At 51.3% G+C, this 12500-nt stretch overlaps 1 protein-coding gene across 3 annotated transcripts in view; it reads right to left on the reverse strand.

The window, feature by feature from the left end:
- Positions 1 to 12500, reverse strand: part of LOC122251047 (uncharacterized) — an 81745-nt gene that overhangs the window by 14959 nt on the left and 54286 nt on the right. For all 3 annotated transcript variants that reach the window (XM_043012751.2, XM_043012750.2, XM_043012752.2), the window contains 10 exons: positions 8896 to 8997; positions 8059 to 8256; positions 7427 to 7590; positions 7103 to 7242; positions 4190 to 6585; positions 3890 to 4034; positions 3225 to 3750; positions 2341 to 2458; positions 1940 to 2093; positions 382 to 545 (listed from right to left, as the gene is read on the reverse strand). In XM_043012751.2, coding sequence (XP_042868685.2) covers positions 382 to 545; positions 1940 to 2093; positions 2341 to 2458; positions 3225 to 3750; positions 3890 to 4034; positions 4190 to 6585; positions 7103 to 7242; positions 7427 to 7590; positions 8059 to 8256; positions 8896 to 8997 — 4107 coding nt within the window. The remainder of the gene's footprint in view (positions 1 to 381; positions 546 to 1939; positions 2094 to 2340; positions 2459 to 3224; positions 3751 to 3889; positions 4035 to 4189; positions 6586 to 7102; positions 7243 to 7426; positions 7591 to 8058; positions 8257 to 8895; positions 8998 to 12500) is intronic.

The following is a 12500-nucleotide window of genomic DNA, read 5'->3' on the forward strand; positions in this document are numbered from 1 at the left end:
GCCGGCGATAAGTGGAAACCCCCTACGCCGGGCCTATGCAATATTGCAATATTGTGTCGCCCCCGTCATTTGGCATTTAGCTGTGTCACTAAGGTGTGACGCACCATCGTCAAAGGGTTAAGGGTGGAGTTATAAACAAATTTTCCCAATAAAAATTTTCTGTAAAGCAGATATATTTGCTCTACACTGTGAAAAGGTTAAAAAAAAAAAAAAGTATATATGCCAAAATGCCCTAGATTGGAAGAGAGAATATCAAAATCATCTACAAAAAATATATATAATCTTGAACAATAAGTTCCCTTGTCTTGTAAAATGATAACTGCACACATTCACACAAATAAAATAGACATCCCTCTATCACAAACAAAATATTGGGCTTACTAATAGTAGATGTAGATGTAGATGAAGATGTTGCTGCTGGAGCTGACGACGGAGAAGAGAGCGAAGGTGTAGAGGTTGAGGATGGGAAGATCCCAGACGGAGCTCCAGGGAACTCCTCAATCTCTACTCTTCTCGAGGTGATAGTTCTGCGGATGCTCTGGTACCTGTGGTAGAGAAGAGGAGCTAAATCTTAGGATGGTGGTAGTAGTGGTAGTAGTGATAATAATGGTGGTAGTAGTACAAGCAGGAGTAGAAGCAGAAGAAGCAGAAGAAGAAAGGAAGAAGTAGAAGAAGAAACAGAAGTAGATGAAGAATCAGAAGAAGAGGAAGACATATCAGTAGTAAAAGTAGTAGAAGTAGCAGAAGTAGACATAGTAGAAGACAGTAAATGTAGACATAGTGGAAGTAGAAGTAGTAGAAGTAGACATACAGTATATGTAGCAGTAGTTCTAGTAGTAGTAGTAGAAGTTGTAGGAGTTTTTATGGTTGTAGTAGTAGCAGCACTAGTAGTAGAAGTTGTTTTTATAGCTGTAGTAGTAGTAGTAGCAATAGTAGTAGTGGCAGTTGTCGTAGTAGTAGTAGTAACTGCTGTTATTGTTGTTTTAGTTATAGTGGTGGTAGACATAGTAGCAGTGGTAGTGGTGGTGATGGTGGTGATGGTAGTGGTGATGGTAGTGGTGATGGTGGTGGTGATGGTGGTGGTGGTGGCAATAGTTGAAGTAGAAGTAGTAGCAGAAGTAGTAGTAGTAAGAGAAGTTGTAGTAGTAGTAATATAGTAGTAATATAGTTGTAATATAGTAGTAATAGTAGTAGAGTAGTAAGAGTAGTTGTAGTAAGTAGTAGCAGTGGTGGTAGTGGTGGTGGTGGTAGTAGTAGTAGAAGTAATAGTAGAAGTAGTAGTAGAAGTAGTAGTAGCAGTAGTAGTAGCAGTAGTAGTAGAATTAGCAATAGTAGTAAAAGAAGTTGAGGTAGTAGTAATGTAGTAGTAATATAGTAGTAATAGTAGTAGTAGTAAGATCAGTTGTAGTAAGTAGTGGTAGTAGTGGTGGCAGTAATAGTAATAGTAATAGTAATAGTAGTAACAGCAGTAGTAGTAGTAACAGTAGTAGTAGTAGTAGTAGTAGTAGTAGTAGTAGTAGTAGTAGTAGTAGTAGTAGTAGTAGTAGTGGTGGTGGTAGTAGTAGTAGTAATAATAATAGTAGCACTAGCAGTAGTAGTAATAGTAATAATAATAGTAATAGTAATAGTAATAGTAATAGTAATAGCAATAGTAATAGTAGTAGAAGTAGTAGTAGTAAGAGAAGTTGTATTAGTAGTAATATAGTAGTCGTAGCAACAGTAGCAGTTGAAGTAACAACCTGAAGTAACAGTAGCAGTTCCTGTAGTAGTTACTATCAACATAGCAATAACAACAATAGCCATAATAATAATAATAACAATCAAAATACCGATTGCGTACATACTGTTAATGACAATCATCAAAACAAACATAATGAAAACCGGCAGAGCCTCGCTCCCAAAGCCGCTCCTCGCGATCCCAAAACAGCGGAAAACCCACCGCCTGTCGAGCTGCTGGCGCTGCAGCTGGTCTGTGGACTGCGTGCGCTGCGTCTGTGCCGAGTCGTTGCCTGACGGCCGCTGCCAGGTCGTCGTCCTGTTCACATGGTCAATGTAGAAGATCCTCCCATGGCTGTCGATCCTCGCCTCCCAGTCTGCGAGGAGAGAAGGCACCTAATGTAATTTAAGAGCGGCGATGGGACGATAGAGGCCCGACTAGACGGGGATTTGGTGGAACAGAAATAGAAAATGTTGGAACAGGGACATAAACAATAACAAAGATGGAAAGGGACTGGGGCATGGAAAACAATGGCGTGGGTGATTACGAAGAATATGAGGCTGGGAAAACGAGTAACGAACTTGAAGCCAACGGAAGGACATGAAGCACCTCTTGACACTCACTTGTAGGCAAAGGCTCTTCCCCCGGCTGTATCTCCACCCGCTGGAATTTGATGGTTCTCTCAGGGATGGAAGGCAGGCGCATCGTGCGGCTGTGGCGGTCAGGGTGGATGGCTCCGTCCTGCACAAGATGACCCATGAATGGAATGACCACCGACTGCATTAGGTGATTTAATGTAGATGTAAAACAGTATTTCATATTCCTATACATTTCTTAGTAAACAGTATTTTTGGCAATCAGCGCGAAGGGCATATATATGCAAGACAACATACATACAAAAAGCCAACACTAGGAAGATATTACGGTGAACAATCGCTAATCCCGTTAACCGCAGCTGTTCGAACAGCAGTTTGTATTACCTCCTAAGCAACATATGAGTGTTCGAGGTGGTAGTGCATTAAAGACCAAGGGAGCACAAGCACAAATCCTGGGACATCCTGTTTATCAATCATTTCCCGGCTGCAACGCGACAATTTCCCGGTTGCGACGCGACAAAGCCTTCGAACGGACAGGCGAAGCGGTTTGTGACTTGGTTATGACTGGTGGAACAGAGAGTGCCATTGACGCAGGCAGCTGGTGGGATTAATCAGATTGGTCAATCCAGAGGTAATGTTTAGGTGTGGCGTATTTTGAGAAGTTAAATACAAAGAATGGGATGGAGGAGCAAACCCCCTATTTCCCATAAGCCTTCACTCTGAATTCACCAAATGCGCTTTAAAGAAAGCGACCCGTGGTTAACAAAGGAATATTGTATATTATACATAAGAGCAACCCCTTCGTCTTGCGTCTAAATACAACCAAATATTACATCAGTGATAACGACCCAAAATTATATAACCGGTAACAAAATTTAGCCCAGGTATAAGTTTGATGGCTAGATGTTCACCTGATCGCCTGTGCCGTGATGGGACCTCCGATGGTGCGTGGGCGTAGGGGGACACTGCTGCGGGAGGGGCGGCGGGAGGGGGGGCGTGGGCCGGGTGAGCCTGTGGTGAGGTCGGGGCGGAGGCGTTGGGGCCTTCTCCTCCTCCTCCTCACCCGGGCCGTCGTCCAGCCTCCTCCGGTCGCCGTCGCTGCCGTCCGGCATCGCAGTGGCTCCAGGCAGCCCGGCCATGGTCGGCGACGTGGCCACCGACGGCATGGGGGTCGACGCCGAGGTGTTCGACGCGGTGACTGCTCCTGCAACGGTGCTACCGGTGAGTGAGGTAGCCGACGGGGGAGGCGACAGTGCTGGCGGTGGAGGCGGAGGAGGTGCCACGGCTCCCTCATTCCCCATGCAGTGATCGGGACTCAGGCACCCTGTGGTTGCCAGGATATTTGGTGTCGATGGAGTAGATGGCTCGGGAGTGCCAACCCTGCTGCTGGTGCGGCTGCTGCTGCACTCGCTTTCTCCACTGTCGCAGAGGGATCTCCTGCAGGAAGAACAAGTACACATTTTCACATCAGAAATATGAATATATGTCATACGTACTAAAATTTTATGACCGTTTAGGGATCCTATTACAATAAAACGTGAATGTAAGAAAAAAATAACAATGTGCCGTTAATTACCTTTTCTCATTATCAACTTGCGGCACAAAGAAGAGGGGTCTGTGCGTCGACAGGGGTTTGGGAGGCGGCCATTCCCAGGAGGTCGTCTTGGCCACATGGTCAATGAAGAAGATCCTGCCGTGACTGTCCTTCCGCGCCTCGACATCTGGGTAACGTACAAGCAGAAACATGGTATCATAAAGTACTGGATACTGAACACCACAATAAATATACATGATATTAAAATAGACAAAATGCAGCAACACAATAACCTTTCATGAACCCAATATTACAATACAAAAAGTTTAACTATAAACTTACTTGTTGGCAGAGGTTCATCAAAAGCTACTTCAACCTTGGGATATCTTCTGAGCCAGTCTCGCAATGACGGCTGACGGGACAACTTGGGGTGGTGCGACGGTCCAGGCTTGTCGTCCCTCTCTCTCACATCCTCCTTTATATTAAAACTCGCCTCTCTTTCTCGTTTGTCGCTGGTCGTGCGCTCTGGGGGCTGGGGCTTGGCATGGTGTGTCGGGGTGGGAGGGCAAAGTGGGGGATGAACCAAGGCTTTCAGGAGGCGGTGATGGGGCTTGTGTGGAGGAACTGCAGGAGGAATGTCCTCGTCTTCGTTTGCGCTCACAATGTTCTGGGTCGCCGCTTCACGTCTTGGCCGGACACTTGGTTCCTGGGCATCGACAGTCGCAGTCTGGGTTTCCTGAGACACCTCTCTGGGGATGTTCATGTCAGCAGAGCAAGATGTGGATGGCAAGGATTCAATGTTCAAGTCATTGGTCTCTGCCGTGGGGCTGGCAAACACCGAGTTTGAGGATGAGCTTTCCGTGCTGACAACCATACACGTTGGCTCCATCCCAGCCAGTCCCTCGTCCCCTTGCTGGGACGACACCGAGCACGTCACCGAGCCACTCGCGAGAGAAATCGACTCCGACGCGGAGTTCGAGACCGGGAGACAGTCTGCTAATCTGGGGGACGGCGACCTGGTTGACGTCGACCCCTTCCTGGAGGGAGCCACGGCAGAGGAGCTCTCGTGGTCTGTCCCGTCGGAATGTGTGTCATCCTGATGAGCAGCGTCACAGCTCGCAAGCATCCTCATCTCCTCTGCAATCGTCATTTCACTGTCACGATGAAAACCATGAGTTGCAGAATCCCTTCTCCTACCTAGGAAATCCAATTCTCTACTAGCACTGGGATCATCGTCTGTGATTGGCCTCTCTTGAGCACTTAACAAAGAAGTACACTCTCGCATATCTTCAACTGGACTAGATACAGAATCACTTTGGTTCCTCGCCATCTTATGCAAAGAGGGCAGGTGATGATTAAAGCTAGCAGAAGAGGGCGCCGCAATTTCACTACTTGTAGAACTTCTGGACAAATAGGGTCCTATGTTGCCACAAGCAGCAATTTCAGCCTCTAAAACTTCCTCAGCATTTTCTAGCAATGTATCAGTGGATGCTGCCTCCTGCAAGAGGCTGCAATCTTGCTCTGGTGTTGCAAGAGGAGCCACTGTACTACAAGCATCTTCCTTGTAGCTATTGTCGGCTGAGGAGAGAGATGTCCCACTGGCCTCGTCCAACGAACTCTGAAGCGTGGAGGGCCTGGCCATGTCCTCCGACATTTCACTTTCCATGGAAGCACACGAAGAAGATTGCAATGAAGATTGAGGTCCCTGAGTTGAGGATTTTGTTGCTTGGCACTGACTATCTACATCAATTTGATTACTTGAAAATTCAGAAATTTGCAAAACATCATCTATATCAACAATATCATAAGAAAATGGTCCTTCCATGGAAAATTGCATTCTTCTTACTTCGCCAAAACTTGCTCCACTACTCTCACTATCACAGCTGGACTGTGAGCTCGCACTAAGGTGGCCGACCTTGGGTCGCACACTAGGCTCGTTCACGCCATTATGGACCTTTCCCGGCGTGCAGGAGATGGTCTGCGCCTTCGAGGGCTCGCCGGCGGTGCTCGTCGGCAGCGGCATGGGCCGCTTCTTGACCACAGTTGGGTACAGGGCTATGGACCTCTCGAGGGGCCTGTGCCCCGAGTCCGCCAGTGACTTGAGGAGCGACTTCGTCCTGGGAGGAAGAGGGGGCGGAGAGTCGTCATCGCTAACGGGCTGACTAGAATCACAGCTGACTCCCGCACTTAGAACAGCAGTATCACTCTCCTGACTCTGGTAATCTTCTGCTGGGTAAACTGTTTCATAAATGGCTTCTTCGCCACTGGGTTCACTTGCATCCGGTTTTGTGGTAACACTAGGAACTTTACACGAATATTTCCAAATGGGCGAGTAATCGGACTCCCTGCCCGCAGCGTCCGTGCCCTCGCCGCTGTTGGCCGCAACGTCCTCCGGCACCATGTCTCCGTTCACGACGACGCCGTCGGCGCCGCAGCCAGCCCCGACGCCATTGTTTATTGCAGGGTTGTTGTTGGACCTGAGAGGGAACATGTTCTTCTTGTAGCCGCCCATGTGGCCGTTCGAGAGCAGGTCCTGAGGCCCGAGGCTCTCGATGACGGCGTTGTCGGTGAGCCTCATGCTGGCGTCCTCGCCCGGGCACTCAAGTCCACCGTGACCCGTGCAGGGGCCGCCGCCGCTCGCTGCCGGGGCGAACGTCACGCTGAAGTAGATGTGGCCGCTCACCGAGTCCACCGTGTTTTTGCTGCTCAGCGGGAAGTCCAGCAGTCCCGGGGAGCCGCTGCCGTGAGGAACAACAGTTAAGCATCTCATTGCTTTAGATATTCGATGGTCCCTAAGCTACGAAAATGACCAAAGATAAGACAAAGCACTAGCAATGTAATTGATAAAACGTAATAATAAGTACAGCTAAACACTATTGACTATTGAATAAACAAATACAAGACTTTCTATGGGAATACACAAATCAAATAAATATATATAAAACACACGCAAGAAGGAAAATAAACTTTCCTCCCTAATACTGAAGTGCACTCTTCTCGCCGGTAGGATGTGAGGGAGAGAGGAAGGAAGGAAGGAAGGAAGGAAGGAAGGAAGGAAGGAAGGAAGGAAGGAAGGAAGAAACAGAGAGGGAGGGCAAGAAGGAAGGAAAGGCAGACGGAAGAAAGAAAAGCGGGCATGAAGAAAGAGAGAAGCGCGAAAAGGAAGAAAAGAAGCAGGGAGATGAGGAAGGAGGCGAGAAGCGCGAGAAGGAGCGGGGGAGGACGAGCAGGACGAGCAGGACGAGGGGGACTTACGCCTTGCACCTCTCCTTGAGCGTGGCGACCTGGATGGTGAGGCGGCCCAGGAAGCGGCTGATGATGGGGCGGCTCTTGGCGAACTTGTCCTTCAGTTCCACCTCTAGAATGTCGTGCAAGTAGGCCACGAAGGTGAAGTCCTGCAATGCACTACAGGTAAGGCTACACACACCACTGGAATCATCTCATGGAATCAATTGATGCCAAATTCGCTGAGCCTGTTAAGCAGGAAAAAACGAACCCCTTCCCATCCCCCCCCCCCCGATCCCGAGCGGGAACACCCAAGTCTCGCGAGCCCGGTCACCCGAGGCCGCGGCGCCTCACCTGCCTCTTCCAGGTAGGATTGACGGTGTTCTCCGCGACGGCCGAACGCGCCTCTTGGCCGTGGTGCGGCAGCAGCGTCTGTGATTCGCCTGGGAGGATCCGCAGCTTCACGTACGGGTCGGGCTGGAAGAAGCGCCCCCGCCGCAGCCCATGCGCCGAGAAATCTGTGCCGGAACAAAGGCTCTTAGTGTGCGTCCCAAGGCACCTCGGCCGCTAGAGCATCGGCTGCAGCAGTGAGCTGTTTCCCGAAAGGGGACGAAGCTATCTATCCCAGCGGGATAACCTGGGTTGGGCCAAGGGGGTTTAGGGAGAACTTGAGTTGGGCCAAAGGGGTTTAGGGAGAACATGGAGAGAAATTAACAAATCTAAGCCTGACCTGGATGATAGATTGCCGGATCATTGCAAGACAAAAATGAAGAGTATTTGAAAATCAACAAACATATACATTTATCCAAATTACATAAGCAACAAGCGTTTTCTTGAGTTTATGACTGAGATGAATATTCAAGAGCTACATGCGATTACGCCTCCAGGGGAGGAGAAAGAAGTACATGAAGAGAGCAGTGAAAGCGAAGAGGCTTTCCGCCGCGCGGCGCGGGGGCGGGGGAGCCCCGGCCGCGGCGGCGCCTTACTTGTGAGCGTGAAGCGCAGCAGCCTCGTGCACGAGAGGCAGCGCTGGAGGGCGAGCGAAGGGTGCAGGCTCTCGTCCTCCGAGGAGTCGGACGCAGAGCCATCGCTCAGTCGCACCACGCGCACCACCGCCGACGACCCCAGGCACGCGCGCCGCGCCTCCACGCCGCTGTGGTAGCGCACTACCACGCTGCCCACATCTGCGGCGGACCAAAGGGACGCTGTACTCGTGGACTCACGGCTACTCTGCCATTAATGCTATCTATATATTGTAGTTGTACATATATTTAGGAAATATAATTCCCTACTACAAAAGGTCATTAAAGGTAACAGAGTTTTGGTGAGGAGAGTCGAACCTGAGCAAATTCTGCCTTCATAAACTATGCTAGTTCAGTCACACGTTACAGTCCGATGTCAATCAAGCAGTCAGCGTTCACGTGGCAGAGTCAAAGGCAGACTTACCCTTCCTCTGTGCCTGAGTCGAGCTTGAGTTTCTGTTAAAGCACATCCTCTTTTCGTGTGCGTCTATAAAAAAATTATGCCTGTATGTATATGTATATTGTACATTAAGCATCTAGAGCCACGCAAATGAATAAGTACATAAGCCCATGTGCGTGGCATTACACGCGGGCGTCGAGTCGCTTTGGTGTGTCTGTCTGAGTCTGTTAAGGTTATGCTCTCACCACTGCCTCGGGCTGTGCCATGTCACAGGACTCCCACTCCGGCAGCGTCAGCTCAGAAAGGACCCTAACCATGTGAATGAACCTAGATCAGGAAGGCGTCCATGGCACGCACGGCCACTGACCACGCCCCCGGCACTCGCCTGGCACGAGACTTACTCTTGGGAAGGACGGCTGGCACGTCGACGGCCCACACCAGCTGGCCCTGCGACTCCCCGCTCGCAGGTCGCCGCTCTAGACACTTCTCGGGGTCGCTCTCTCCTGCAAGCAAAGGACACCATATCAGCGCGCGGACGCCACGGGTGGAAACGAGAGGCGCAAAGGAAACATGGAATAGGCCTACCCAGGGCCTGTCATTGCGCATGACTGCCACATACACGGGGTTTTCACGGGCAAATTAAGCCTAGTGAAAATAACAGTCATTATTATTTTCTTTATTGCTTTTGTTGTCATCACTATCATCCTCATCACCCTTATCATAAGCATCATCAATAACAATAATGAAGGCTATAACATCAGTAACAAGAATACTTTTAATAATAACGATACTAAAAAATCAAAAATAACAATAACGATGATAACGATAATGCTAAAATTAACTCTAAGAATAAAACTTAAAATAACAGAAACAACAACAACAACAACCAAGGGCAAAAGCGCAAACAATCCTACTGACAGTCCGGCCGGAAGTGCTCCTGGCATGGAAACCAAAAGTCCCTCAACTCTCCTCAGGTGACGGCCCCCCCCCCCCCCGCACTCCAGGACCAGAAATGAAACCAATGTCAAAAGACGGAAACAAAATAAAGGGGAGAGAAGAGGAGAGACGAAGCAGCCGAAGACCACTCCCGAGTGTCCTCCTCGCCCTTGGCCTTCTTCCCTCCTTCCCTCCTTCCCTCCTTCCCTCCTTCCCTCCTTCCCTCCTTCCCTCCTTCCCCCCTTCCCTCCTTCCCTCCTTCCCTCCTTCCCGTCGGAGAGCACCTGCTCCTCCGGCCGGGATCCTTTCCTTCTCTTCTCTTACTTGAAATTGCCCAGACAATAACCACGACACCGGAGCGTAAGAGGGCGATAACAGGACCCGCGAACAGGAAGCCAGGAGCAGCGAGAAGGCAGGAGAGCAGAAGCAGGACAAGTAACAGTGGGCCATGATACGCCGCGACACGTGTGTAGGATGATGCGCTCTCATAACAAGACACAAACAGGACAACAAACGCATCTTATATCCGAGCTCAAAACCGAAGACGGGAATTGCCCTACAGAGTGCAGACCAAAGACACTGCAACAGACAGACAAAGAGCTGCATAGCACTGGATGATGGCAACAGCATTATCCTTCACCCTTTTATCTACGCTATCACCCCCCACCCCTCCCCTTCTCCCACCCTCTGAACACGTTCTAACAAAAACATAAATAATAATAAACAACAGCACACCCAAGCATCATTACCTGAAATAACGTGGGCAAACATAGCATGAGACTCGCCGGAAAGAGGGCTTACATCTCCGTTCATTCAGCTCGACACATAACTAACCAACTAACTGGCTGCCATGCGCGCGCTCGGAAACATTTGTGAATGAAAGACGAGCACCTGTGCAGGTGTGTGTGGGCGGCCGCTCCGCCACTTGACTCAACCCTGATATAAATAGACTCACACGCATGCGTAGGGGAGGGAGAGAGGGGAGGAGGAGGAGGAGGAGGAGGAGGAGGAGGAGGAGGAGGAGGAGGAGGAGGAGGAGGAGGAGGAGGAGGAGGAGGAGGAGAGGGAGGAGGAGGAGGATGGGAAAACGAAGGAGAGGAAGGGGAAGGGGAAGGGGAAGGGAAGGGGAAGGGGAAGGGGGAGGGGGAGGGGAGAGGATGGAAAAACGAAAGAGAGGAAGGGGAGGGGAAGGGGAAGGGGAAGGGGAAGAGGAAGGGGAAGGGGAAGGGGAAGGGGGAGGGGGAGGGGGAGGGGAAGGAGAAGAGAAGGGAAGGGAAGGGAAGGGAAGGGAAGGGAAGGGAAGGGAAGGGAAGGGAAGGGAAGGGAAGGGAAGGGAAGGGAAGGGAAGGGAAGGGAAGGAGAAGGGAAGGGAAGAGAAGAGAAGGGAAGGGAAAGAAAGAAAAGAAAGGAAAGAAAAGAAAGGAGAGAAGGAGTGGAAAGATAGGGGGAGGGGGAGGGGAGTATATCCCCAAAGACACATTTTGGAAGGCGCTTCTCTGTCATTGCCTTTTCCTTTCTTGTCTTCGGTAATTTTCATGTCATTCACGTTAATTTCCCGCCCCTGGCACATCGCCGACGCTCGTGGCGGCTCGCGACCCATTCACGACGCAGAAACCGCACCAGTCTTCGCGAGGCGACCGCCGGCGCCGGGACGGGGCAGCGGCGGCGTGTCCCTGCAGAGGCGAGTCGTCCTCCCTGCAGGAGCAGCACAGACTCCCGAACAGCTGGCTCATTTCCTCGAGCCAAGCGACCAGCTAGCGCCTCGTGCTTCCGCCCGCAGCGCCAACACGTGCCCGCTTTCTCCATCTTGAGAGGGAAGCGACGCCAAGCCGAGGAGCCGACTACTAAATGAATGATTGCCGAGGGAAACATAATCGGCTGCTCGCTCTCCTCGCTGTGACCGTCTCCAAGGCAACGGTTTGGGACGATAACGCTTACTCTCCCAAGGCGCGACCCCCCCCCCTCCCCCGCCCTCCTCAAACTCCTCCTTGAAGGTTACGGAGGCGCGAAAGGTAGGGGGGCGGGGCAGAGCCGGGGCAGAGCCGGGGGAGGGCAGGGAGGGGGGACAGAGAGCAGGGTGAGGGGGAGAACAACATGAACGCTGACGAACGGGGGAGGGGAGGGAGGAGGAAGAGGGGACGGGAGGAAGGAAAGGATACGAAAGTAGTCATGGACTCAAAAGACACATTCAAGGCTAGATCGCACTAACAAGGAATACGTACAGTAATAACCGTCGCACCCACACACATAGACAGAGAGCGAAGAAAAAAAGAAAGAAAGAAAAAGAGAGAGAGCGAAAGAGAAAGAGAAAGAGAGGGAGGGAGGGAACGAGGGAGGGAGGGAGGGAGGGAGGGAGGGAGGGAGGGAGGGAGAGAGGGAGGGAGGGAGGGAGGGAGGGAGGGAGGGAAGGAGGGGGAGAGAGAGAGAGAGAGAGAGAGAGAGAGAGAGAGAGAGAGAGAGAGAGAGAGAGAGAGAGAGAGAGAGAGAGAGAGAAAGAGAGAGAGAGAATGTCCCCGGGTCCATTTCCCTCAGGATCTTGCGAGCTCCCTCTACCACGCCCCCGCCATCCACCACGTGGGTCACAGCTGGCTAGGCACCGGATGCGGCGTCGCGGGGGTTCTATCATCTCATACCCGTCGCCCTCGTGGCCCCCTCCCCCTTCCCCTCCCTTCCTCCTCCCTTTCTTCTTCCCTCCCACTCTTATCCCCATTTTCTCTCCTTTCCTTCCCCTTCCCCTTCCCTTTCCCTTTTCTCTTTCCCTTGCCCTTTCTCCCCTTCCCTTCCATTCCACCTTCCCTCCCCCCTTCCCTTTCTTTCTGCCTTCCCTTATTTTCCGCCTTCCATTTCCCCCTTCCCTTACTTTCCCCTCTTCCCTCCCCTTTCCCCCTTTCCCCCTTTCCCCCTTTCCTTTCCTTTCCTTTCCACCCTTCCCATCGCCCTGGTGCCCCCCTCCCCTTCTCCCCCCCTCCCCCCCCCCCGCTTCCCTGGGCCGTAAAATGCATTCCTTCTTCCGAGGAAGAGGGCGTCGCCGTCCGTCTGTTGCTCAAACGTCCGTAATGAGGAGGAGGGG

Source organism: Penaeus japonicus, unplaced genomic scaffold (genome assembly GCF_977035675.1).
Source record: "Penaeus japonicus unplaced genomic scaffold, GWHDUDI00000001_assembly GWHDUDI00000031, whole genome shotgun sequence".
Classification (NCBI taxonomy): domain Eukaryota; kingdom Metazoa; phylum Arthropoda; class Malacostraca; order Decapoda; family Penaeidae; genus Penaeus; species Penaeus japonicus.